Source organism: Epinephelus fuscoguttatus, linkage group LG21 (assembly GCF_011397635.1).
Source record: "Epinephelus fuscoguttatus linkage group LG21, E.fuscoguttatus.final_Chr_v1".
Lineage (NCBI taxonomy): Eukaryota > Metazoa > Chordata > Actinopteri > Perciformes > Serranidae > Epinephelus > Epinephelus fuscoguttatus.
Genome location: NC_064772.1, coordinates 29,751,198 through 29,778,795, shown reverse-complemented (window position 1 = coordinate 29,778,795; position 27,598 = coordinate 29,751,198). Strand labels below are relative to the sequence as shown.

The 27,598-nt window shown below is 40.6% G+C and overlaps 2 protein-coding genes across 3 annotated transcripts in view; one reads left to right on the top strand and one right to left on the bottom strand.

Annotated features, from left to right (window-relative positions):
* Nucleotides 1–1,888: 1,888 nt before the first annotated feature.
* LOC125881765 (uncharacterized) lies at nucleotides 1,889–5,779 on the top strand. The gene is made up of 2 exons (XM_049565079.1): nucleotides 1,889–2,027; nucleotides 3,382–5,779. Exon 2 carries the CDS (start codon nucleotides 3,384–3,386, stop codon nucleotides 5,031–5,033), a length of 1,650 nt encoding a protein of 549 aa, XP_049421036.1. The 5' UTR covers nucleotides 1,889–2,027; nucleotides 3,382–3,383; the 3' UTR covers nucleotides 5,034–5,779.
* A 315-nt stretch (nucleotides 5,780–6,094) lies between these two features.
* Nucleotides 6,095–27,598, bottom strand: part of prkdc (protein kinase, DNA-activated, catalytic subunit) — a 41,555-nt gene continuing 20,051 nt past the window's right edge. For both annotated transcript variants that reach the window (XM_049565031.1, XM_049565032.1), the window contains 41 exons: nucleotides 26,513–26,661; nucleotides 26,187–26,327; nucleotides 25,903–26,022; nucleotides 25,635–25,778; nucleotides 25,258–25,409; nucleotides 24,756–24,887; nucleotides 23,972–24,080; nucleotides 23,610–23,734; nucleotides 23,287–23,436; nucleotides 22,765–22,938; nucleotides 22,378–22,476; nucleotides 22,062–22,272; nucleotides 21,777–21,951; nucleotides 21,453–21,653; nucleotides 20,801–20,916; nucleotides 20,500–20,631; nucleotides 20,224–20,403; nucleotides 19,566–19,774; nucleotides 19,059–19,197; nucleotides 18,739–18,927; nucleotides 18,063–18,287; nucleotides 17,734–17,842; nucleotides 17,458–17,560; nucleotides 17,209–17,371; nucleotides 16,946–17,120; nucleotides 15,241–15,434; nucleotides 14,915–15,098; nucleotides 13,754–13,914; nucleotides 12,944–13,155; nucleotides 12,759–12,846; nucleotides 12,524–12,667; nucleotides 12,217–12,424; nucleotides 10,808–10,875; nucleotides 10,177–10,397; nucleotides 8,859–8,951; nucleotides 8,661–8,741; nucleotides 8,414–8,485; nucleotides 8,118–8,319; nucleotides 7,808–7,996; nucleotides 7,478–7,617; nucleotides 6,095–6,741 (listed from right to left, as the gene is read on the bottom strand). In XM_049565031.1, the coding sequence (XP_049420988.1) occupies nucleotides 6,537–6,741; nucleotides 7,478–7,617; nucleotides 7,808–7,996; nucleotides 8,118–8,319; nucleotides 8,414–8,485; nucleotides 8,661–8,741; nucleotides 8,859–8,951; nucleotides 10,177–10,397; nucleotides 10,808–10,875; nucleotides 12,217–12,424; nucleotides 12,524–12,667; nucleotides 12,759–12,846; nucleotides 12,944–13,155; nucleotides 13,754–13,914; nucleotides 14,915–15,098; nucleotides 15,241–15,434; nucleotides 16,946–17,120; nucleotides 17,209–17,371; nucleotides 17,458–17,560; nucleotides 17,734–17,842; nucleotides 18,063–18,287; nucleotides 18,739–18,927; nucleotides 19,059–19,197; nucleotides 19,566–19,774; nucleotides 20,224–20,403; nucleotides 20,500–20,631; nucleotides 20,801–20,916; nucleotides 21,453–21,653; nucleotides 21,777–21,951; nucleotides 22,062–22,272; nucleotides 22,378–22,476; nucleotides 22,765–22,938; nucleotides 23,287–23,436; nucleotides 23,610–23,734; nucleotides 23,972–24,080; nucleotides 24,756–24,887; nucleotides 25,258–25,409; nucleotides 25,635–25,778; nucleotides 25,903–26,022; nucleotides 26,187–26,327; nucleotides 26,513–26,661 (6,284 nt within the window). In that variant the 3' untranslated portion in view covers nucleotides 6,095–6,536. The remainder of the gene's footprint in view (nucleotides 6,742–7,477; nucleotides 7,618–7,807; nucleotides 7,997–8,117; nucleotides 8,320–8,413; nucleotides 8,486–8,660; nucleotides 8,742–8,858; nucleotides 8,952–10,176; nucleotides 10,398–10,807; nucleotides 10,876–12,216; nucleotides 12,425–12,523; nucleotides 12,668–12,758; nucleotides 12,847–12,943; nucleotides 13,156–13,753; nucleotides 13,915–14,914; nucleotides 15,099–15,240; nucleotides 15,435–16,945; nucleotides 17,121–17,208; nucleotides 17,372–17,457; nucleotides 17,561–17,733; nucleotides 17,843–18,062; nucleotides 18,288–18,738; nucleotides 18,928–19,058; nucleotides 19,198–19,565; nucleotides 19,775–20,223; nucleotides 20,404–20,499; nucleotides 20,632–20,800; nucleotides 20,917–21,452; nucleotides 21,654–21,776; nucleotides 21,952–22,061; nucleotides 22,273–22,377; nucleotides 22,477–22,764; nucleotides 22,939–23,286; nucleotides 23,437–23,609; nucleotides 23,735–23,971; nucleotides 24,081–24,755; nucleotides 24,888–25,257; nucleotides 25,410–25,634; nucleotides 25,779–25,902; nucleotides 26,023–26,186; nucleotides 26,328–26,512; nucleotides 26,662–27,598) is intronic.

The window sequence follows — 27,598 nt, the reverse complement described above, 5'->3', positions numbered from 1 at the left end:
TAAAAATTTGACAATCTGCTGCTTCTCTTTGTCTTAACACTATGGGTTTTTACACTCTTGGCAAGACAAAACAAGACTGACGATATCTCCCAGGGCTCCAAGAAATTTCGATGGGGATTTCTCACCATTTACTAATATTTTATAGGCCTAAGAACTAATAATAAAATAGATAATAATTGACAGATCCCTTGATTATGAAAATAAGGATTAGTTGGAGCCCTACTAGATTTACTTCTAAGCTGTAATTTATTTGTCATCTGTCGAGAGATTAGTTGATTTAATACAGCTGCATTCCAAAAGACCCTAAAGATATTAGGCAAGACAAATGTATTTAAGTAGCACATTTTATCCCCAAAGGCAGATTAAAGTGCCTTACAGATTAGTCAAGCATGCCTCAAAGGGCTGTAATTTAAATTTAAATTTTTATCTATAAAGCCCAATATCACAAATCACAATTTGCTTCAGAGGCTTTACAGCACACAACATCCCTCTGTCCTTGGATCCTCACAGCAGGTCAGGATAAACTCTCAAAAACAACAACAACAAAAACCTGTAAGGGGGGCAAAAAATGGTAGAAACTTCAGGAAGAGCAACTGAGGAGGGATCTGTCTTCCAGGATAGACAGATATGCAATAGATGTAATGTGTACAGAACAGATAAATTATTGGGTTTTAGGACCAAATTGCAGATCGATCTGAAGCATTTCAGGAACCTGCAAGTGCTTCATCAGTTCTGCTTTTGTGATGTCTTACATCAGACAACATCTCTCAATCCAAAGGTAACACCTCTTCTGCTTTTTGTGGTTGAACTTGTATAACCTGTTTATACTTGAAGCCTTAATTATAATGACATTAAAAAGCTCTTTCGTTCCAGTTGGCTGACAGTAATACTTGAATATCACATGTGAGGACATGCATCAAGTATTAACTTAACCAAAAAATATGGAAAAACAAATGCGTACAGACGTTCTGACTTTTTATTAAGCAGAGAGTAAGTGACCTATAATGGTTTCAGTTTAATTCAAAGCAGTTTATTTATTATATCTGTTCAGAGATATTACACTCAGTACCAAGGGAGAACCTACACACACTTTTCTCTCTCACACACTTACTCCACTGTTGAACTGTCTCTCTTATGTGCATGAACGCACATACAAACAGCACTGGCAACTTCCATATACTGTGATGCTGTGCATAGCATCAATAGCTGCAACCATGTATGCACATGCATCCATCATTGCCACGCCTCCTTTTGGCAAACATACATACACACACACGCACAACCAACCAACCAACCAAACATTTAATTTCATCACTAACATTTTTTCTATGCTGGTGATTTTTCATTTCTACTTTTATTAGTCCTTTCAATATCAAATTTACTTTTTGATGTCATTTTACTTGACATTAATTTATGTAGCATTTTCACCTCAAGTTTTCAGTTTTTCAAACAAACCCTAAACCAAAATCTGATTTTTACAAACATTTAGCTGCTGAACTGAACCATAAGACACCCTTTATAACTAATGGTTGAATGCATCCTGTTGGCCTGCTGCATTATTACATAATCCTTTTATAGTTAAGGGATGTCATCTAATCCTGTCAAATAATTAGACATAATTATTTGGAGTGCTGCAGCTAATAAAGTAGGTGTTTCTTAGATTTTAAAACAAACACAATTTCATTATTTCCTCTTGTTGTAACTGACCAAACAGGATGCTCTCAGGTCACCTATGTCCCTCCTTTTGGTACACTCCATACGGTAAAGCCGCCCCTCCAAGTCTATCAGACCAAAAATGGATAAAAATTAGCCTGGCTATCAAGTAGGTGGGCCTGGTCAGCTTTTTAAAAAGCAGGTCAGATTATTATTAATACAGATCTGAAACATTCTCCGAGACTACTTTGAGCTCTCGACTCTCCAACCAAATTCTACTCACTGACCGTTCCAAGGGTCAAACGCTGCACCAACGAACCAGCCTCCTGAGCATCCATTCCACGGGCAGATCAGCTCCCCGAGCCTCCTTCCAGGTCTGCTGTTAATATATTTCATGTATACTGTTTTAATGTTGAGTGTTAGGATTTGATGTCCACAGGTGAGGCTACTCATCAATAAATATGACTATATATATATATATATATATATATATATACACATACATACATACATACACACACACACACACATATATATATATATATATATATATATATACACACACACACACACACATATATATATGCCACTTTGTATTAATCAGTTGGACAGCATCCAATCAAATTGCAGGAGAGAACCATGAAGAACTAACATGACATCATTGAGCACCAGTTGGAAAATGTTACTAAAGATAGTTTTGTTCTGGTACAAAAACTGTGTGGTGGTCAACAAAAAACAAACTGCAGTATGCAAAACATGCACATGTTCATAATTACTTGAAATCTTCCAACTTCATTTGACATAAAGTTGCATAAAGAGCGGTAAGTTGATGATAACACAAACATGATAATGCATAGCTAATGTTAGCTTAACTTTTTAACAAGCTTGTTTTAACAAATAAATGCAAATGTTAAAAAGTATTCAAAATTTGGTTACACTTTGCTTGAAGGTATCTACATAAGAGTGACATGACACAGTCATGAACCTGTCATGAACATTATGTGCATGTCAAACTTTTATGACTGCTGTCATTAAGTGTCATTTGGTTTTTGTAATGACAAGTTGACATTAATCAAAGTGACATTACCAGAAGATGTCTTTGTCATGACAAGTTGACATTAAATTTGATTGGGATGTCCTTATTATGACAACTTGGCATTAACCAGGATGACAAATGCACCTCTTTTTGTGATAATGACAAGCTGACATAATGATTGATACAAAGACATCTTCTTGTAATGTCATCCTGGTTAATGCCAAGTTGTCATAATAAGGACATCCCAAAACAAACAAATTTAATGTCAACTTGTCATGACAAAGACAACTTCTGGTAATGTCACTTTGATTAATGTCAACTTGTCATAATCAAGACAACCCAAACAATGTCAACTTGTCATTACAAAAACAGAATGACACTTAATGACAGCAGTCATAATTGTTTCTGACATGTAAATAATGTTTATGACAAGTTCATGACAGTGTCATGTCACCCTTATGTAGATACCTTCAAGTAAAGTGTTACCCAAGATTTTTTTTTTTTAGTAACAGGCATCACTTTGATTAAGAGAGCAACATGACTTGTTTGGGACTAGTTACTCAAAGTTTAGGACTTGTGACTTGTCAGTCTTGACTTGGGAATTGAGGCTTACTTGTAACTTGCAAAACAATGACTTGGTCCCGCCTCTGATAGTCACTGAATCATGAGTATCATATTGTGTGTGTTGTCAGTCATGAGGAGTTCAGACCTGCTGTTCCTGCTGTTGATGTCCTCCTGCCTTCCTGTCTTGAGCGCTCCACCAGGTGATTCCACGGACTCTTCTCTTGACGAGGAACAACCGAACCAACAATCCAAAAAAGAACAAGCCAAAGAAGTGTTTAAAAAGTTTGGAAATTTGTTTAAGCAAAACTATAAGGGGGTTGGACAGGTACTTGTTAACAGTATAGAGCCATTGCCAGTAGTTGGGCCACCCCTTGCTGCAGCGATCAAAACCTTTCTGCTACTAATACCAGAGGCAGACAAACTGAATGCTATCAAATCTGAACTTCAAGGTCTTCATTTTAAACTGGAAACCTTTCGTGCAGAATTAAAATGGGACGCCTGGGCAGCTGGTGCCTACCAAATTCCAATCAACAACATAGAGAAAGCCTGGATTAAATACATTGAGTTAGTGAGTAGTTATAAAACTACTAACACAGAAAAGGAGGCTCTCAAACAGAAGTTTGTCACATTTTACAGCCAGTATGCAGACAGCACTTTGGTCTTACACCAGTTCTTGACAGCTAACCATGCATCTATAACACAAAACCTTGGAGACCTGCTGGCTGATAGATTAAGATGTCATGAAAAAGATATCAAAGTCCAGTTTTTGTATCTGAATGAACTTATGTGTAAAGGCAACATGCTCAATGAGGAGTACTATGAATTCACAGGCACAAACACCAATGCCAGGGTTAATGCTCTCCACAAGATTGCATCCCAGTCTGCCTCAGCTTTGACGACATCACACCAGCGCTGCTTATCTGATAGTGCTGCGTACATAGAAAGGGACATCTTTGAGCGCATTGATGACACAAAAAAACATGGAGAAATAGAGCGACATATCAGGGAATTTTTGGCCGAAACTTATGACAGGTATGACTGGATGGTTGTTGCATTTATGACCCACAACTCAAAGCATGACCTATTAATACTAAACAGACATGTTGTGTCAGGATTTACGAAGGTAGAGAGAGGAACAGTTACAGTGGCTGTAGCCAAACAGGTTAAAGGCGGTTACACCAAGACTGCCGCTATTAAAAAAGCCATTACAAAGTGCTTACCTCAGAGCTTTAAAAATTGTTTAAATGTAGCAGAGAAACTACAAAAATGTCAGGAAACCATTTATGGAAAACGCTTGTCCCAGACATACACAGCAGTGCATGCCTTTAAAAAGGAAAGAAAAACACTTGAAGATGATGAGGACTCTGTTACCCCAGTAAGCTCATCTCTGACCAACCACCTCTTTACCAGGGACTGTGGGAAACTTTTGGGGAAGTTTACCATCTTTATTAAAAGTGATGAAGAGCTAGGGAGCAGAGAAGAACTCTGCTCTGAAGTAAACTGTGGACAAAATGGCAAGTGTGTTGTAGTGCAAGGAACCTTCATAGCAATTTGTGAGTGCCAATACCCATACTATGGTGAGCGCTGTGAAATGAGACTGGAGAGTTGTAAGAGAAGCCTCCAGCAGGGACTAGTAAGCAGAACCCAAAGCCCAAACCTTAGATCTCAGCAGAGCACCCCACGCCGTTCTTCTAATCATGGGTCTCGGCAGAGCATCATAAATGGCTTTGCTGACCGTCTAAGCAGGAAACCGAAAGGAGCTCTGCAACTGGAATATTGAGCAATAGCTCTCCACAGCGCATACTGCAGGGCTCTGGACAGTCGTTTTGTGGTTCTCATTTTGTAGATGAAACCACTGAATTTTTCTAAAGTCTTCTGTCTCCTAAAACATTAAGATTTAGAGTCTATAGTCATGCTAGCAGCTCTGCTATTCTGTACTTGGGCACAGCAATGCTTTGAGTTAAATGGTAACATCAGCATGCTAACATGTTTAATGACAATGACAACATGCTGACGTTGTCATGACTACCATGATCATCGTTGTAGAAAACTAACAAAGAAAAGGTTTAGATGAAATGATAATATAAAAATACACATTTGTTCTAACGACATGTGAAAAGTTCGATTACATTCAATTCTAAAAATGTAACAGTGATTTATGCTCTTTATTGATGTGATGACTCGCTTACAACTTTGTGTGACCTATGCTGATGTAATCACCCACTGTCCAGAATAATCTTGCATGGATTTGAAAAAAAGAAGTTGAGATTCTTTTGAGCTTTGAGCCTTAAATTGCTGGCTAATAAAATTTGTTTTCAATGTAAATGTTGTTTTACTTGTTTGAAAAAAAATGCTCTTAAAATAAAGTTTCAAGTTTTTGCTGTAATGAAGAAATAATGGAAATGGATATGCCTAACTGGCATGCTGTACATGTACATACTGCACAATTTGATAAACAAATGCTATTGTTTGTGCTAATGTTCGTATTGAGTGAGGACAGACAGCAGAATGTAATAGTCTCATTTGTAACAGACACAATGCTTGAGATATAACCACAATATAGTTCAGTGACATTTATGCTACAATAACAGACATTATTTACTACCTGTGCAACCTGGTCAGGCTGCAGCTGATGGGAATGTCATTATTTTAGCAAGTATTTAGCGATAACTTTTACCAATTTAAATTTTGACCTGTTGTATACCTTGCTGTATTCCTTTAAGTCAAGTTGTATTTAAATTCATATCCTATAAAATCCTATATTTGTTCAAGTTTCCAATATGAATCAGTTGCAAATAGATGACCAAAGTGATCATATATTCTGTACTTCACACTCTCAAACACTGTTAACATTTTATTTTTATTTTTTTAAACTGAAGACACAAGACATTTATAAATGATGGTAATGATGTGTTCTCTTCAGATACAATTGAAGTGCGAGGAATAGCCAACAATATGGTGTCTGTGCCCGTATTGTCTGATTTAAAACAAGAATCTTACAAGACAGATTTCTTGATTTTAAGTAAAGTTTGAGATAAAATGCTGATCCTGCCATACAAAATTTGTGATGATACATGAAAATGATTTTTCACAGCTACAAAAGGGGAGACAGGGATCTTTTCATCAGATCACTAAACAATACAAACAGTTTGACAAATTTTCTTTCCTACACATTTCTTAACATTCTAAACATCTGTAACACCCATGGCTGTTCACCTATGACCACATTTGTTCCCAAGTTATTATCAGTATATTCCACAAATCAATGAAATCATCAGATCGATCAGAACCATGGTTCCCAGCCTGCCCAAACTCTGCCAAGCACATTTGGGTCCATGGCTTGGTCAAGCAGACAGTCCACCTGCTTTTCCACCGGCAAGCCTGCAGCTGGAAGCTTCGCACGAATGTTGTGCTCTTCGGTCCCTGAGGCCACAGACTGCATCCCTGGGAAGGCAGCGTCCTTCTCAAAGCCCAGCTTCAGTTCCTCACTAAGAAAAACAAACCAACATCTAATTACACACTGAGTATTAATCGTCAAGTCATTTTTTTAAGTCACCAACACAAACATGATATGTTGCACACACACTCCCTCATCCATCAAGACCACACTCTCCTGAGTGACAGTGTGGGCAGGCGAGACGTGTGTTTTTGTATCCTCAGTGCTCCAGACCGTGACCCCTTTGTCACATGGAACAGCAGTGCGCCTTGCAAATCACTTGTGCACTTCCAGCCTGAGACCAGTGTTTTCACTTCGATTTATTTTTCATTGTAAAAATTCTTTATTTAACTAAAATGAACAATGACAGCAATATAGTCCACGATGAGCAGCGCTAAAATCAACCTGCGTAGTTGTCCCTCCATTGTGACATTAGAGAGTGTCACATTTATCTTGCAAGTATACTCTACTTCCTGGATTTTTCCCACATGGAAATTCTGACCAATCAAGAGCAGCTTTCTCACACAAGGCATTTGATCTGGTCCGCTTGTAAATGCTGCCGTGAGAACGCGAACCAACTCTTGGCAATTATACAACTTTGGAACAAAATTAGTCCCTGATTCAGACCAAAGCAAGACACACCCTTAGACAGTTAAAGCAGTATTTACATTATAACTGATCTCATCAATTCAAGCTTATGCAGTGGCTCATCTTAATTAACAAACCTTCAGTGTGACATTACCGACATCCTAATTATTGGTGTGCCATGTTATGATTTGATGATGTACCTGGTTATAGCAGCTGGATTTGCTCCTTCTAGTTTTCTCCTGGCAAAGTTCACCTTCTGTAGGGGATACCAGTTGATTTCTTTGGTGTTCACGCTGTCGGTCCATGTGCCTCCTTTCTTCAGCTGTTTCAGCTCAAAGTTCTGTGTGATAGCAGAGGGAAATGTGATTTGTACTGCGGTCTATTCACTCTTTTCTGTATGCTGTCACACAGATTCACACCATTTAACACAAGTTCCCTTTTGTGCTGACATCACTGTCATATCTGTATTTCACAGACAGTGCAGAAATTCAATGCTTGATGGGATCTTTGTAGCAGGTGTGACTGGTTACCTTCCAGTCCAGCGAGGGCTCCTTGACGAACACATCCATCGTGTTCAGCAAAAGGTCGGGCTCAGCCCTGTAAGCTCGGAGAGAGTGGACCATGGTGCTCTGGATCAAACCTGACTCCTTCAAGGGTTGCATTAGATTCACAAACTGTTGGGTCAGCCGGAAAGGCATGAGCTCGGGCACAGGAAGGAACTGTGAGGAAATACAATATAGTACAGTTGGGCACAATCACACAAAAGCACCATATGGTCGAACTAGCTATCTACTGTTCTGCATTTTAACTTCTGCCCTCAGTGAAATGAGGATGACAAACCTGTGTGGCTGAACCAAATGCATGACCAAAGTCTATGCCAATCATGCCTCCTGTTTCCATGTTGATCATAAAGTTGGAGAGATGGCGGTCTCCAATACCTAGAATCCAGTGGCTGACACACAGCAGGGCATGAGAGCTGATGAAGTGGGAGCGCAGGGAGAGAAATGCCTCAGGACTGTTGCACATCTTCAGAAAAGCTCTCCTAGAAATTGAAAAATGAAATGAAATGAAAGAAATTGTTTAAAAGCAGGTGTTAACCCTCATGAGCAGTTTTATTATAGAGAGATTCAACTTACTTGAGGAGATCACTGGGCACGTACTGCAACACTTTCAAGAAGTTGTTGACAGTCTCGGAGCGCTTCGCTTTCCTGACAAAAGAGAAATATGCTGAAGCTCATATTTAATAAAACAATGACCGTTTTTCCTCCTACAGCATCCCCTAATGTTAGAAACGGTTGGTTTCAGATTATAAATGCTGTGAATAGTAAATTACAATCAACAAAATTCAGCTGAGGAACAAAAGCGAACATTCAGCAGACTTACTTGTAAGCCCCACTGTATAGCACAATACCACTTGACTTTGGAGAAATGGTTTGGAGCCATTTATTGTAGTCTTCAACACACCTTTAGGAAATCAAAATCCCAGTTTATAGTTAACATTTTAATAGGCCTGAAGGTGTCATTTCAACTTCATCACTGGAATGACACTTAAGTTATTAGAGTGAAATGTGTATACTGTACCTCCCTGCCCTTCGCTGTTCCTCATCAGTCATTGTGCTTTGCAGGAAGTCTTTCAGAGTACAGGTGTTCTCCATCCATTCAATGAGACCAATTCTGTAAAGGCAATGAAAATTGTAAATTAAGTTTCTTGGCTGTTTTTATTTTGCACAAGAGGAGTGTCAGCAAGTGGTGCCAATGATCAGCTCCTGTCACAGAAAAATAATTCAAAGAACAATAACGTACGATATATATCGGACTGATAAATTATCTTCCGATAATGGGACATTTTTATAATTATGCATCATTACGATAATTAAAATTATAGCCGATACAAGCCAGACTGCTTTCATTGACTTAACAAGGGCAGCATCTACCCACGAAGCAGGTAATTAACAGTTAGCAGTATCAGCTGAAAAAAAAATCCATATTGGTGCATTCCTAAAACAATAACATTATGATTATAAAATAAAATAATTTTGTTATATCAAGTTTGATTGCTTACTTGCTGGATTCCACTGTCAAAGACAATAGTTTGATCTACTTCAACCATCAATCTGTGTAATCAGGATATGCATTAAGTTTAAAGGGATAGTGCACCCAAAAATGAGAATTCAGCCATTATCTACTCACCCATATGCTGAGGAAGGCTCAGGTGAAGTTTTAGAGTCCTCACATCACTTGCGGAGATCCAAGTCGAGAGGGGGTAGCAGCACAACTCCACCTAATGGAGGCTGACGGCGCCCCAGATTCAAACGTCCAAAAACACATAATTTAAACCACAAAATATCTCCATGCTGCTCGTCCGTAGTTATCCAAGTGTCCTGAAGCTCCTGAAGCTCTAATGGCCTCTCTGTGCACTGCGCTCACGTGTGCGCACTTGCGCACGAAACCAGCGAAAGCATGTGAACACACATGAACGCGGTGCCTATGTCTCAAGGTCTGGGCAAGCGCGCGCACGTGAACACGGTGTACAGAGAGGCAGTTAGAGCTACAGGCTGCAATGAGGCTAAAAACAGAGTTCAAATGATGTTTTTCCAAACAACTTTTTATGTTGGGGCTTCAGGACACTTAGATAACTATGGACGAGCAGTATGGAGATATTTTCAATTAAGTGTTTTTGGACGTTTGAATCTGGGGCGCCGTAAGCCTCCATTAGGTGGAGTTGTGCTGCTACCCACTCTCCCCTGGGATCTCCGCAAGGGATGTGAGGACTCTAAAACTTCACCTGAGCCTCCCTCGGCATATGGGTGAGTAGATAATGGGTGAATTTTCATTTTTGGGGTGCACTATCCCTTTAAAAGGAAGGACAGAGTGATAGATGGGCAGACCAGCCCAGTACCTTGTGGTTATTGGAATGACTTGATAGGTGCGCAGCTGCATGCCTCTATGTGTGCAGGTGGCGTCATGACTCAGCAGAATGTTCATCACGGCAAAAAGCTGCTCAATGCGTTGGTCCTGGCGGAGGTCCTCTCCACCCTTCACCAAGAAGGGGTGGTCACGTTCATCGTCACCACGGATGATGAGACGTTTGGGGCGACGGATAGAGGACATCACTTTTACCTGCAGGGCATGAATCCACACTAATATACTGACCGACTTCAAGATCAGCTGACATCAGCTCATGACAGACTTCTTTATATGTTCATGCGCTCCAGGCACGCTACTGCAAGCACTGACATAACGAAGCTACACTGCTACATGAAGCTACATGCTAACGTCAGGTAAGCATATTATCCTGAATGCCCATGTTGTTCATATCTCCCCAATTTAAGATTGGTTGGATATGCCCTTTTTTCACAGTGGAAAGTTTTGCTACTGTCTGTTACAGAAATGCTGACCACTCAGAGCAGCCTGGGCTTTCTCAGGGGAGCATCTTAAAGAGACAGGCCCTAAAACAGAGCGAAGGGAAAATGAGCATAATAGGTTCCCTTTAAAATATTATTCAACAGTAAAAGACAATAGAAGCATACCCTTTCATCAAAGCCTGTTATCTTTGCATGATACTCTGGCAAAGGTTTAGATCTGCCATCATATTGTCCTGCAAGGAGAGGAAGGAAAACATCTTCATCAGTGAGTAGAATTTAAAAGAATATTTTACTTTTGAAATTGGAAAAAAAATATGTTCTCTAAACCCCACCAACCTTTTTTGTCAGGAGTACCCCAGAACTGTCAGATGAATTTAATACCCCTCCATCAACACCACCATTTATGGATTACTTTAAACTATTTCAACTTTTTATTTATTTTCTTTACACAGGGTCTACTGTGGCCTCTACATGATTTGTCAAAACTAGAATATACAACATTTACAGAGATCAAATCATCTGACTTTAAAGGGATAGTGCACCCAAAAAATTCAGCCATTATCTACTCACCCATATGCCGATGGAGGCCCTGGTGAAGTTTTAGAGTCCTCACATCCCTTGCGGAGATCAGCGGGGGGAGCGGCCAGCACGCCTAATGGCATACAGCGCCCCAGACTAACGTCCAAGAACACAAAATTGAATCCACAAAGTATCTCCATACTGCTCATCCGTAGTGATCCAAGTGTGCTGCAGCCGCGACATAAAAAGTTGTTTCGAAAAACGTCATATGAACTCTGTTTTTAGCCTCACTGTAGCCTGTAGCTCTGACTGCTTCTCTGTGCTCCGCGTTCACGTGTGCGCGCTCAGGGTGATCGGTGATCTCTGAAGAGCAGCAGTCTCGTCAGTACTGATGTCCAGATTCTCAAGTGCAGGCATCGCCAATTCCCAGTCTGAGCAGCATAGACTTTCCTCATCCGTTGGCATTGCTTTGCATTTGAAACAACTACACCACCAGGTTTCCAGTGCTCAACTCCGGTATTCTGCGGCTGGCTGACGGCTCATGAGCTGCGGCGGCTGCTTCGTCCAGTAGCCTGAGTTCCGTCCGTGTACTCCGGCTCAAACAAATATGGCTCAACAAAGAAATGCTGTTCCTCCTCAATTTCAAAGTCTTCAGACATGTTGGGCTGTCCTTTGCTAAAAGACCGTAGTGCAAATTATCTTTTAGCTACTGTGGTTACGTTGTCTCTCCCTGCGGTGCACGTGTCACGTGATGTAAACACGGGTGAGCAAAGTTCATGCTTTTGCTGGTCTCGTGCAGGCTCGCACACGTGAGCGCGGAGCACAGAGAAGCAGTCAGAGCTATAGGCTACAGTGAGGCTAAAAACAGAGTTCATATGATTTTTTTTCTAAACAACTTTTTATGTCGGGGCTGCAGCACACTTGGATCACTACGGATGAGCAGTATGGAGATACTTTGTGGGCCTCCATCGGCATATGGGTGAGTAGATAATGGCTGAATTTTCATTTCTGGGTGCACTATCCCTTTAATAGTGTGAGTTTTCAGCTGCACTGACCTGGGATCTCCAGCTCATTGCTGAGCGCATCTGCTTTAAATCCACTCAGCCAGGGCGAGTATTCCTTCAGGTTCCCGGGTTCCTTCTGAAATCCACGCATGGATGCTGCAAGCTCATCCACCTGCCGCACAAAGCTTTTGTCTTTCCTCTTCTCAAACAGCTTGCTGCCTTTAGATCCCAGCAGTTTCTCCACTTCTTTAGAAAATTTCTTAAAAAACAAAAAAGAAAATAGATTGAAAATTGCATTTTTGTAGAATATACATGCTTTTAGTGCAAAAGCTTAAAAAGATCAAAGCAAACTACAAACTTTGATGAATTTGGTGCGAAACATTCCATGACTGCCCGTGCTACGATCCCCGAGTGAAGAGTACATCTCGTCAAACATGTTGCTCATCTGCTTCTTGTCAAAGCTCGGTTTTTCCAGTTCGTTTTTCACACTATCCCACCAATCCTTTGAAGACCAAATGGCAATAATCAATAACAAGTGGGTAGCAGCTTGGTTAATTTATGGTTGAACTTGCAACGTTGCAAGGTTTCATTACCTTAAAAAGCATCTCAGGGTTTGTGAGCTGCTGCAGCGCATCAACAAAGTTCTTCACAGGTCCTCCCTTATCCAGCATGCTCCTGAGCCTGTAGACACACACACACACAGTATTGATAAGCAGACGTTTTTATATACTATTGTCTTTTTTTCTCTTTCATTGAAACAAAACATTAGGCACTTTACCTGCTGACATATTCCTGCTGCTGGTGGCCTGTAGCTGAGTCCTCAAACTGGTAACTCTCACTGCTGATCATAAGGGCATAAACCAGCGCTTGAGGGTAACTCTCCGCAATTTGTTCAATGCAGTGCTGCACAGCCACAGCTTCCGGCTTGTCCAACAGGGCGACCATTTGACTGATCCAACCAATGAGCATCCAGCAGGGAATTGACATCATCTGGGCATGGAAAGATATCACTGTCAGCATTTACAACAAAAGCCCATGTACACTACAGGATACTGCAACAAATCGCAGCCTCCTCAGCACAGGTCTGAAGTAGTGTTGAATTTCCGTAATTTAAAAATGTTGGTCTCAAACATCAGTCTACAGCCTGGCAGATGTTTCGGCAGGTGACATATCATCCACCATATCCTGATGACAAAGTCTGCTCAAATACTACATCACTTTAGAGCTCTGGTACGATATGAAATGTGCAAATGTAACATATCCGTGGTTTGTTGAAATGTACAACGCCAAGATTTTCTTGTAGCAACTGGGCTGTAATACTCCCAGATTCCCTGTCTAGACTTTTCTAACCCAGGGATAACTCAGCTAGTAAAGCTTTCTAAAACCGTCGCTGGAGACCATCACAAAACAAAGACCTGCTATAAATTAAAAGACAATTATAATTTGGATGACACTTTGATAAACAAATCTTTATGTAATAACATTACACCAGCCAAGGAAAGGGGTTAAAATCTTTTGCTAATGCAAAGTGGGAAAAACTGTGTTTCTGTTTCCTCCTCCACCTCACCCCTGGACTGAACATACTAACCTCTTTCTTCATGAGGTCCAGTGTCTCAGAGGGGTACAACTCAATGATCTGCAGCAGACGTGGGAATTTGAGGCGAGCTTCCTCTGAATTCATCTTCAGTGCTTTCAACAAGCTCTCCACTACATGAACAGGCAGCACCATCAGGTCTGGGAATTGGCTTTCTGTAACAAACAACACAAAAAGGTAGGAAATGACCGGCTGATGCAGGGAGTGCACTTATCAGATTCTTACCCAAAAATAACACTATACTGTTTATAGTGAGTTCTGCCTTTGATATCTCTGGTCATATGAGGTCATTATGATCTGTGTGGTGAAGTACCTTTATTTATCAGGTATTTATCTGATCCAAAACCAGACATTTCGTATAATTTTATCTATAAACACTGGCTGAATTAAAGCACCAGAAAAACTGCGACAATACAATATATGTCTCAATATAACCTTAAATATTCTGTCATAAAATTCTCAAAGCCATTCAGGGCATTATTTATCCTATGATGTTGCCAACCCCTTATTTTTTAATAAGATTGTTTTACGGCATTTTCACTTTGATTAGATGAGTGGCAGAGGTGAGCATCAGGAGACACAGTGAGAGCGAAGGATAAAGGTCCTCAGCCAAACTTGAGCTGGAGACATCAAGTTAGATCCCGTGCATTAATACTGAGCGCCCTCTAAAGGCAGAGCACCATTATTTCAGTGTAAAAGGTGTTTAAAATAAAAATCCCCAGATTGCATTCTCCAGTAAACAGTGTTGCTCTCAAAATGTAATTTATTACATATTACTAGTTACCTTCATTTGAAAAGTAAAAAGTTACTTTTCAATATTACTCTCTGTTTGGTGTAATAACTTACTTTTTACACTACTGCTTGTATTAATAATAGTGTGATGATATGGAATAATTAGATAGCCTTGACCTTTTAAAATAAATGAGCAGCCTTGGACACAGGGATGGTCAGGCAGAGGAGCAAAGTCTGATAAATATGAGATATGGATCAATATTTGTGGACCAATGATATGAAACACAATAAAAAAATATGTTATATAAGTTAGCACAACAAACGGACAGCTACAGCAGCACTAGAGAGAGAGTTATGCAAAAGAATGGAAACACAGCCAAAATAATGGTTCAACAAAGACACACGATGAGTCCTATTACTCACCGGTATCACTCTGCTCCTCCTCTCGCAGTCGTTTGTCACAGAAGTTAGCCAAAGCCATGTATGTCTCAGTGATGCTGCTGCTTTCCACACAGTCCTGAGAATACGACTGAAGCTCCTCGTCAGCCTTTCTGGTGGCATCACACAGCAGCTTCAGTGCTTTTAACTGCAGCCCCATTTCCACTTTCTGCAAGGTAAAACAGTTTTTAGCAAATAAGTGCCTTCACCTCTCTCATTTACACTGATTCTTTGTACATGCTGTTGTCATACCGTACAATATATGTGTTAAATATGTTTGAAAATAATACTAAAGAATATAAGTGGAGTACCGTTGGATTTTCATTGGGCCAAGCAGCTCCAGAGAGCTTTGCGGCCTTCTCTGCTTTCCCAGCATCAATAGTTCCCAGGACCGAGGGGCTCTTGCCTACAGCTGTGGCCAGGATGTGGAAAGACGTACCCTGGAGTATCTTTTGGTATCTGAATACTTTAGCTGTGGCACTCTGACAGTCAGCCTGAAGGTCCTCTGCAGAGAGATAAGAGCTGACATGAAACATCTCAACAGGAAACAAGAGCAGCTGAAGTCACATCTCACATGTCATTTCAGATACACCTACTGGCCACAGTGACTCATAACTGGATCAGTTATTAATAGGTAGATATTTTTTAATCACTTTTTTGCGATGACCTTATATTTAAAATGTGTGTTTTTCCTTTAAACATAACACAACTCATATAACTCTGACCAATCCATTTAAAAAGCTTCAAAAAAGTGTGCAATCCTGCTTGAAAACATGATGTACATACTTGGTATATCACCCAGCCCTAATGTGTTTAATCATTATAATGTTTTAAACTCCGATGCTTAAGTGCCAAAAGGCTTAAAGGTACACTGGAGATTTTTTTTTGACTACTAGAGGCACTTTAGAGCAGTGTTTTTGCTCGTGAATCCCTGAATTATTCACATTGTGCATAGAATTTGCCACAGGTTTCACACTATTCTGCTGATCGACACCAACACACATAGCAATGTATCAACAGAAGCAACGAAGAAGAAGATTTTTAGCAAGCTAACATAAATGTGAATCCAACATGTGTGTTAGACCTCAAGTATACACAATGTGTTTTAGGACGCATTCACGCTGGCGCTATTTGGTCCACTTTAAACGAACCCTGGTCCACTTCTATGGATAGTTTAGTTTGTTTGGAGTGGTGTGAATGCTCATTCGAACACTGGTGCGGACCAAACAAGCGAACCCTGGTCCGCTTGAAAACTAAGGGTCTTGGTTCACTTGCAAGTGAACCCTGGTGTGGTTCACTTACAGTGGGAAATGCGAACAGACTATCCAGCAGACCAAAGAGAGGAAATGAACTAAAGAGAGGAAGTGATGTAGAGCGCAGTGCATTTTGGGTAGAAAGAAAAAGCCAACAGCACAAACAGGGAGAGGCAGTTTTTAAATTGTTTAGCGAGAGGATCACGGCATGCTGATTTAATCGGCCGACGGATCAGTATCGCATCAAGGTTAAAAAAAAAAAAAAAAAGCGCCTTTAGTCACTAACACTGACTGAACAGGGCACTAGGGGTGGGAATCACCTGAGCATCCACGAGACGATATTATCACAATACGTAAGTCACAATACAATATTATTGGGATTTTAAATATGTTGTGATATGCTGAGTATTGTGGTAAAATATGTTGCCATATATTGCAATTTATTACCTTTTTTCAACTGTAAATGATGTCCCCAAAGGAAAACTTTGTCAACATCTGTTTTTCCTATTAAGATAAAAGTTTTCCCCCTTTTAAAGATTATTTTTTTTGGCTTTATTAGATAGGACAGTCTAGGCGTGAAGGGGGGATGACATGCAGCAAGGAGTCACAGGCTGGGAGTGAACCCATAGCTGCTGCAGCAAGGACATCACCTTCGTATGTGGGACGCCTGCTCTACCCACTAAGCCACCAGGCGCCAGGCTCTCTATCATTTTCAGTTGTTTAATCCCCAAAATCAAGTACAGGAGTTGTTTTCCCTGCTTACCCAGGAGTGGGATAATCTTCAGCATGGCACTGATTTGCTCCACAGGACCCTGCACGTGGCTGCGTTTATGGCTGTAGCGGCTGAAACTGTGGACCCAGCGCAGCAGCCAGCCTCTGTTTGTTTTGGCTTCTTTGTGAAGTTCCTTCAGCAGCTTGGTGGCCACGGGAAAGTTATTCTGAAAACAACATACGTGTCCTGAGGTGAGTTTGCGGTAAACACGTGACAGCACAAAAACAAAGTAGCATTCACAGTTGTTTCTTCACCTGCTTCCACGCGCTGTTGGCCATCTGTAGCTTCATGCTGAACTTGCAGTTATTTACTATTGTGTCAACGTCACCTGCTGCATCTTCTGAATCTTCCACCTCCATAGCGTCACTGGGAGCGTGGCCTCTCAGCTTTTCCCTGATCTTGTCCAAGAAGAAACATCTGAAACACAGAGATTAAATTTGACACTCTGAGCTGTTAATTTAAAGAATTTGTAAGCAAAATATTACTTTTAAAACCTTTCTTACCGAGACGTAATGATATCATCCCATAAATTCACTGGATCCGCTTTAGCATCAGGATACCGCTCAGTCCATAATCTGATGAGCCGCTTCAGGGAGCTCACAGACACTAATGAAACAAACTTAAAGTTACTATATTTTCAGAGCGGGAAAAAATACTGTTTGCAGAGAAATAATTCTGTAATTCTAACAAAAAAAGGGAGCTGGGAATAACCCATTAACTCTTCATTCGATTATGATATTCACTGTTGTTTGAGTTTTAAAGACAATATCTCCACTCACCGTCTCCTTTAATGAAGAGCAGGAAGTCCTGGATTTCAGTCAAGGCCTGCACTGACTGCAGGATGGTCAGCCGACTTTGAGTCAACAGCGTATCCACACTGGAGTAATTCTAGAGGAGGCAGAGACATTGAGTTCATGCATGAGTCCAAATGCATTTCTGCATATTCTCTGCCAATTCATCACATATTTCTTTGCAGACTGTTTAAATTCTATCTACATCTTATTTCACAATATACTGTACAGTACATACATGTACTTTCTGCTTTAAGAAATGACTTAATAATGATCTCTGTCATTCTAAAACTCTGAGGTGACTTGTAACAGCAGACCTGCATAAAGAGCTGCATGGCGTAGTTGGTGTAGTATTTTGCACGGTCATAGTCCTCCTGCAGGATGTAGAGCAAGCTGAGCTCTTGGCTGTAACGATTTTCCAGCAGCTTTTTGCGCTCCTCCACCTTCATGGCTTTGTCGATGAAGCTGAGAAGAGTTTGGTCCGTCTCACCCAGCTGCAGCTGTTTCAACATGCTGCGAATCATGTGTGGCAGGTACATTTCCTGACACAAACGAAAAAGATTCAAATGAGAAAAGCTTTACAACTCTGGTGCATAGACTTGATACCTACAAACTGACATGATTTTAAGAATCCAGAGATTGTATGTTACATGTGAATCGTGCATTGCGTTATGACTAAAATGACATCTTTATTTCCAGTGCTTTTATCATGCTCTAATATGCTACAGTATTATATTTTTCTGTCAAATCTAAACTTCAATCACCATCACAGACAGTATTGTATTACTAAAGATGACTGAAAAGTCTGGGAGGGGAATTTGCATGCTATGGAGGGCTGAGATTAATTCATGTAGGTTTTCATTCCAAGCCATCACTGCACATTGATCAAGAGATGAAAGACGCCATTCTGCGTTGAATCAAAACCTGCAGTTTGTCAGCTCTTCCTGGCACATGACTGAGAATTCCTTAACTGTGAAAGGTCAGATCTAGTACCTGGTAGAGCGGATCCGACCACATCTTCTCAAGATTGGGAGGGGAGTTTTCATCTATGTTCACAGTGGCGCAGTACTGGAGAGACTTCCACTCCGTCAGATGACCGTAGGCCTCCATTGCAGCTATGTCCCAGAAGTCCTTCTCAGACTCAGTCGGCTCCTCATCACTCCACTGCTCAGTGTTCAGCGCCTGCCGGTATAGAAGAGAGTGTGCAATTTTTAGACTACAGTGCAACACATACAGCCAGCAATCTGATAAAACTGCACCAATCCGTGTGCACTGACATGCTACTTAATCGATATGCTAGATTCAGTGTATACCTCATTGTAAAGCTTCACTGCTTCTGCAAAGTCAGTGTTGGCTTCAGCTTGAAGTGCGGCACAGGTAATCGACTTGGTCCCAACTTTACCGCTAAAGATGCCGCGTACAACGTCATAATCCTCCAAAGATCTGTAAAGCCTGGAGAACAGAGGAAACAAAGAGCAAACTTAGTGCTACACCGAACAAAAGCAACAGAAACCATACAAAGGTGACTGATCTGTACATGCAATGCAGCTCCTGACAAAATGTGACAGAGGTAAGGTACATAAATGTAGTAATGAAACTGTCTCCAATGGAAGATGGAATTAAAAGATGAACTGGTGTTAAAACAGCATCATTACATCAAAGAAATTAACTATGCCCTGTCTATCTAAGGAGAAAACAACTGCACCTTAACTCATAGTCTTATCACAATTTTGTCCTCATTAAGTAGACATGTTGTAGTGTTACTCAGCTACAAGCCAACACTGACAGAATCCATATCAATGTAAACAACACTGCAATACCTTGCAAGGTGGATCCATTTATTGGTGTCTGGGGGGATTTCTTTGCGTCCTCTTGACCGCTTGGCAGGAGGCTCATTCTGGCCACCTCCTTGCAACAAGCCCTCTTCCAGCAGCAGGATGCCCGACGGCTGCTGGAGACTCATCAGGCAAGTGGAGCTGATGGCTCCTGGATCAAGCTGCTGCAGCTCCTTATTCTTGTGACACATGTCCTAACAACACAACCAGCAGTGTTAACTCAGATCATCAGCTTTCAGCCTTAAAGTTTATAGTTTTGAGATGTGACTTTATCAATCACGCTCTAAGATAACAAGGCGTCAACAGCATATTGGAGCACTGCATGGCAAAGTTAATTTCTGGCTACTTGATTTGCTAACAGCATGATTTCACTACAGTTGGACTAAAAATCTGTCTTGCATTCTTACAGGTGTGTAAGACTCATGGTGTGTTTTTCAAAAATATTATAGGGAATAGAGAATTATGGAGGAGACAAATTGGAATATTAATATAAGATCCTTCTCAAATAAATTCAGTGTTTGACTTTGGATGTAAATGCAGTGAGTATAATTAATACAGGTATTACTTTCATTCTGAATGCCATCACATTTTTATTCAGATTAAAGACTTTCCGAGCAGAGTTTCAAGTTTCTGAAGGTCATACCTGCACACATGCTATAAATGGAGGGAAGCAGAGCGTGCTCTTGCTCAGGAATGTGTTCATGTTGCACCGCAGCTCCTCTTTAATCCTCCCGCTCTCCCCTCTTGGTTTGTGTGTTTCCATTTCTTGGAGGATTCCAGCAAACAGGGAGCTGAACAGCTGTTTGGCTAAAATTGGATCTCTCTAAATGAAAATATATAGAAAAGTTTTTTGCGGGGGTACATGTATTGTCTGTATGCATTCACATTAAAAGGACATGGAGCGTAGTGTCAGTCTCACCTGCGCGAGTGCTTGAAGGGGGGCAATGAGGCTGCTGTGTGGAATCTGGATGTCTGGAAAGTCTCCCACTCTGTAGTTACGATAGAGAGTCACCTGAGCCTCTTTACGCAGCCTTTGATCAGCTTTTTCTTCCTGTGGGACACCCAACAGAACCACCGATGGTTAGAGACACTACCACTTTAGAGAATTTAGAGACAGTGATCAGTCTCAAAACCTTTTTGTGCTGCTATCCAGCGTTTTGGAAATAAACTGCAGAATCAATGTGTATCAGCATATTTGTTGCAGCATAATGTTGTTGCACCTTTTTCTGTCTTTGTTGTTGGATCTCTTTCTGTGCATAATTCAAGCTGACTTTCTCCTGATCCTTGAGGAATCTGCGTCTCAATCTTAGGATGTTATTACGCTGCTCATTTTCTGCTGTTGATACACAATCACAAAATACAGACACATTAACAGAATTACAACAACGCAGAAATACTAAAACTAAAACCAAAGCAGGTGAAGTAAATAAATAAATAAATAATACATCTTAATCGGTTCAAGCTTTTTGGGGCTGTAGCTTACCATAATTTTTATCTCAGTTTCCCAGCAAAACGAGCATGTTGACGTACACCTTTTACAGTTAAAAAGTGGACACACAACAGCTCAGAATAATCACTTTTTAAATGTTAAGCCCATTAACTATTTGGACACAACAGACTAGCGGATCAAGTTCACTTTTGGTGCTATAATCATGTAATCTATTATTATTCTCAATATGCAACCCTGCATCTCAGATAACGCTAGAAGGCGGGCTTTCATAGAAAGATGTAAAGGGACTTTGACGACCAATCCGCCCTTGTTCAGATAGCAAACTAGTTATAACCGCAGAAACCTTCACCCAATATTTCTCTTTCGGAACATACCTATATGACATATTTAACCAGGTGGGTATTTCCTTCTCAGAGACTAACCTCTAGTGCGCCTATCCACTTCATCGGTTGATGCAGTGAGGCGCCTTAGGCCAAAGCCTTCTCCTACTGGTCTCCTCGCCGTTTGCCTCTCTGCTTTCTTATCAAAAGCCAGTAATGAGGAGAGAGACTCAGAGCCAAGTGTGTACTCTGCTAGTGTATCCACACTGCTGCCCGTCAGCCAGTTATATGCTGTACGTCGACCTGGGGGAAAAAAACATCAAAGGTAAATTACCTGAAAATTTTCTGACTGCAAAACTGCAGGTACAGCTCACGCTTCTATAGTTACTACTGCTTCAACAACAGGATATGGAATTAAAGATGCACCTGCTGTTTGTGTTTGGCTGAACTCTAATGAAGTCTGAGTGGCTCGGAGTTTCCCCTTCATGCTTCCAGACTGTGTCGCCGCCACGCTCTCTGGGCCTTGAGAGCTTTGGGTTTCAACAAACATGGGAGTCATCACTGTGCTCCTGAAGCGCCAGTTGGAATCAATCACATAGTCCTAGAGAGTGGAGTCATTTTATTTATACATCAGCCTCACTGATAACAAACAAATAAAAACTCACTCAAGCCTGCTCACTTTTAATGGACCCAGAGAGAAGTACAACTGACCTGGAAGGTACACTCTGACAGTGGATACTCAAAAATGTTTCGTTTGAAGTCAGGACTCTGACTGGTCATTTCCAGCAGCAGATTGGTAGCCAAGCTTAAGAAACACTTTTCTATTTGACAGGAATACAAAGAACGAAGCACTGTCAACATTCGCTCCAGGGTCGCTGCAGGAAGGCGCTTCTCCTGACTCCAGAAGTTGCGAACATAAAGCCTGAACACAGAATAGACAATTTTTTTTCAGTCAGATCACACTTTCCTGCATAATTTAAGAAAGGATGAAATAAATAAAAGCAAGTGAGAAATGGTGGGTACGTACTGAAGGCCTTGGTTTTCTTCAGACAGTCCCTGAAGCAGTGCTTCTTTGGCTGCGTTCAAAACCTCTAATGAGGTGTTGTCTTCCATGCTCTCTGCATCACTGGAACAATAAAAAACACAGTATATCATTAATATCAGATGAATAACAAGTTTACCTGTCCCTACACATGCATAATGCAGTCCAGTGGCCATAAAAACTATGCTGAAGAATGTGTACTGTTTGCTAGTCTAGCTATTCAGACTTTATTTTGCCCCACATTGACTGCTAGTTACAATTACGCAGTCACCTTCCTTGGGTCAGATCAGAAACAGTGATAGGTGATGGCATTTACCAAGACACACAAGTGTGAAATTGTTTGAGAGCAGAAGCCTAAAGGGCTCACAGTACCTGTAGTTGTCCTGAATCCACATGAGGATGTCATACATCCTCTCTCTGCACACCGGTGATGGATGGGACACAAACGCTGTTACAGCTCCCAGGAACTCCTGAAGCTCAACTGGAGACAGGTGGGCAAGAATCTTGTGGATGATATCCAGACACACTCTTTGCCTTGCTTCATCCCTGCAGGAACAGAAGAGCAATATGCAGAGACATGGTTGTAACACAAATATAAAGCATATGCAAATGTGTCACTCGTCTGCGTAAGTGACATCACCGCTTTAAACAATCTGCAGCTATCTGCTTGTATGTGAAAAAACATGTCAGGAGATATAATGCCAGATCTTTGGAGAACAAACTACAATGCAGTGTACAGGCTGGCAGGTTAAGTCAGTGTTTTCAGTGATGGTATCATCTGTTTGCGCATTGTTGCGTCACACAACAATTCATAAATGTCTCTTTTTTGTTGAGATCTCTGAACCAAAGACAATAAAGATCCAGATCATGGAGAAGAGTATGGTTAGTACTTACCTGTGGCTCATCATCTGAACAAAGCCTGTGGTCTTCAGATGCAGAAAGATGTCTGGGATGACATCGGCACGACTCAGCACGCACTCCAAACAGTTAGTCTTTAAGATGCCGTGCAGCTTTGGCAGGAGGGAGAACACGTGGTTGACAAACCTGAAGCATTTTAAATAAAGATGTAGTTACAATAACACATAAGACAGGTTAGCAAATTACTTAATTTCCATGCCTAGGATCAGATAAAGGGCAATTTACACACAGTAAATTTCAATTTAGATTTATATTACAGGAGACAGCATAAATAAAACGAAGCAGAACTAGAGACTCACCCATCCATAAACGGAGGGAAGTGTTTTGACACTTTGTTCAAGCAAATAATGAACTTGTCATCCATGTCTTTTTTCTTCAGATTAGTGATCTTACTCGCAGCGAGACTGAGAAGTTCTTGACGATGCTGAGAATAATGAAAGTTTGCATGTGATATATGTCACAAGTTTAAAAAGGAAAAACAAGAGTATCCCTGATAACAGATAACATTTGAAGTGCTCCTATCATCAAGACTTAATCTAAGCATTAAATTATGAAAATAAATTCTCTTTTCCATGTGTGATCTTTCTTGCTAAGGTGCTCTGAGCTCTCCTCAGACATTAACATGAATGAAGTGTAACTGTAATTTAACCAGTTCCCATACATTGTCCTCAGTCATACTCTTCAGGACAAGGCCGATAATTTCAGCAGCAGCTGCGTAGACGTCTTTGTACCTTACGAAGGAAACGTTGTTGGTGAGAGACTGCATGTACCTGGAAAAAAAAAAACACAACATAGAAATTATTAAAAACACTTTCCAAGATGGCAGCATGTGAGCTACAACACACGCTGAGGCGGAATCCAAATGTGCGGACTTCACCGCGCTTGCAGACTCGCGGACTTTGCAGGCATGTTCCTGGGATCTTCTTTTGTAACTTATAGGCCTACCCAATTTATTCAGTCATAGCTTGGTCCTTATTTGAATGTCTGCTGTCTGTATGTTTCACAGAAATTAATTTTGTTCACTCAAAAACAACCCTACACGTGTGACATATATCTTGTTATCTGCAGGGACAGATGAGCAGACAGAATATGACAGCAGTTACAATGATTGTAATTGTCGCTTAAACATGCCCATGGCAACAAGTAAAACAGTCTCGAGGGCTGTCTCTCAGCAGCTTGCGGTCTCTGCCCTAGCAGACTTTACATGATGAAGGGGAACCCGTCACACTACAGTCCACAAGGGCTCAGTCTGCAAGTCCAGAGGGTGGACATTTGGTGCAGCCTGAATATACTGCTCTCCACTTCTCTTCCTGACCTCTGAACTTATAGCTTGCAACTTAAAAATAACATTTGTATGAGCAAATTGAGTTATGGTGTCAAACAGTAAAGCTGTCAGGTGACACGTTGCACAGCGTGTTGCCATTTGGCTACAGCATATACTTTACCCGTCATATTCAATTCCACATGAGGCATCGTAAGCAGGGAGGTTGTTGGCCAGGATGATTCCCAGCAGCTGAAGTCCAACAGAGTTGTCTTTGCTATTTGGGTCGGTGCCACGGAACCGGTCATATATCAGACTATAAGAAAAGAGATGAAGGTAAGGATCAGTTAAATCCCATTTTACTTTTAAAATACAGAAAAACTATCTGGTGTGCCATCAGATCTATTGCAATTTTCAGCTGAACAATCATTATTAAGTGGTAGAGGTAGTGTTTCTTTCATGCACACACATGTCACACACTTACAGTTAAGAGGCTGAATTCTATTCAGTGCACCCCTAGCTCTAGTTTCAACTACAGCCCATTTTGCTCGATGTAAAGCTTTAAACCTTCAGGGATCATGCAGCATGTGTAAAGAGTGTCTGAGTCCTGAACTGCCTATTTACCACTGAGCTACAGGCTTGTGTCAGAGCATATCAATTATTCAGTGAGAGTGTGCGAGTAGTACCTGTAAGGCACATGCAGACAGTCTTTCCAGCACTCTACCAGAGTGCGAATGATCTCCAGGTTGTGGCGGAAAACTGGCCTCTTGGAGTGGAAGCTGTGCTTCATCAGGAACTCCAACAACCGGTTTGCGAGCACTTCATCTCTGGGGTTACCCTGGGTCAAAAGAATTCTGTTACTAATGTTGATAGTTATTTTATATGATAATAAAATACAACAACAGCTACATGACAACTTTTTTTAATTTTACGTAATTCTTATACCCCTGAATGTGGCGATATGTTGGAATTTTTACTTTAAACTGTTGCTATACACACAGACCATGACAAACATATATGAATGATTTATGTTTCCTGTCATTAAAATGTAAATATTAACAACCTTGGGGCTGGCCAGGCTCGTCCAAGAGAGCACTATGACGACAATATCCACCACCATGAAATGGATCCCGTCTCCTCCGTTGTTTCCAGACACAACGATCTGCAGGAGCGGCCCCAGCCAGTGCTTGGCATATGGTCGAAACACCTGGAAAGATCAACAGCAAAGACTAAATCCTTGAAGCAGAGTATGAGGTATCACCTACGAGCAGATATGGTATAATCAAATTTATTTTCAAAGACAGTAACTGAATGAATCGAGGGGCATTTACCTCCTCTGTGTTGATGATCAGCTTTGAGATGAAGAGTCTAATATTCAGAGGTGTTGCTGGATTTGCTAGTTTTGCGTGTAGGAATTTCATCCATGGAGGAAGCTCACTCGGCATGTTTCCCTGTTTCATTAACAGAGATAAGAGAATTTTAATGACACCCTGGATGTAAACATATTTCATGTAACGTCATCTGTTTCTGTCTCCAGTGTCACTTAAACCTGTTCAGAGTAAATATAATGGATCCAAAGTCAAAAACTGCTGTAGTCTTCCTCAGTGCCATTCACCTGTTCAATTTTGGGGGTAATGTTGTTCCTTTGCATATGTCCGATGAGAGCAGTCATGGTCGCCATGCATTCATGCTGATTTAGCTCATCCATTTCTAGATCCACCATTGCATCCTGGGAGGGATCTGCCTCTTCTGTCTCCTGAATCCACAAACATACATACAAACTTAAGTATCACCAAAAAAAAAACAAAAAACAAAAAAAAAAAACCAGATTGTAATGTTCTGTTTTGAAACTGCAAAGCACCTGTCAGTCACAGCGCTACACATACATACATTTAGTTTCCACCAAGGATCAGAGTATTTAAGGTAAAGAAAAAGACTGACTCTTTTTGCAACAGTGCGTCTGCGTCCTTCAGGGTTTTGGGAGCTGAGCGAAAAGCTTTGGACTCCAGTGGAGAAATCAAACTGACTCATCTCTTCACTCAGGCTGCTGTCGGCCATGTAAGACTGGGAGGACAGATACACTGGAGCTTCTGTGAAAAAATAATAATAATAAAAAAATCATACAGTAAATCTCATGAACAAACATCAACTTCAAAAACCTATCACTTTTCATGTCTAATAATTAAGCCTTAACACTGCATGGTTCGGTGTGGACACAGAGCAGGCAGCAAGGTAAAAATCATTTAAATGCCCTGTGACAAAATTGACCAAATTCCATTAGTTTAAAGTTTAAGTTTACTAACAATTCTGGTTATATTAATGTTGAAAATGTATTGAAATTTAAACTGTTACAGTTTCATGTTTTTTTTGATACTTCCTAACTCGCTTTCTTCCCTTTTTAGCCTCACACATTTAAAAAAAAAATCAGAATATTTGTGTATACGTGTTTTAAGAATAACTTTTTTTATATTCAAATCAACATTTTGCAATATATATAATTTTATATTTTTCAGAATCTAAAAAAGAGCATTTAAAAGGGTAATTTTACTCCATAAAAATTTAAATAAGCTATTGTATAAATTCATAAGTTAAACATTTTGAGAAATATGCCTTTTTCTCTTTTTTTTTCGGAGGAGAGTTTTTAAGTTGTCCTTTCACTTCCTGAAACTATGAACAAAATAAGCTCGTCTTGTGTGAGACATACGCACAGACATTTAACAAGGTGTTTGCCCTGGAGATAAGGCATCACTGAATCCTCATCTACATGAGTGAATACAGCATCGATTAGTGACCACATCAGTTTATTCACCAATACCAAGTGTGTAGCCTTGATTGTGTTGCAGGACGTTCATGAAGTCTCTCCCAGTCTGACTAAGACTATGAACAATGGATATCGTCGGCGCAACATAGATACACAGATGAAGAAAATATTGAGTGGTTGGCGAGATTTCTTTTGTTTGTTTCTATGATTTCAACACAGATTTGTTGTTCACAATGTAGCATTATCAGGAAGAAAATAGGGTGTGA

What these genes read in the sequence shown, in the direction of transcription:
- LOC125881765 (XM_049565079.1), top strand. Translation starts at nt 3,384, where the DNA reads ATGAGGAGTTCAGACCTGCTGTTCCTGCTGTTGATGTCCTCCTGCCTT.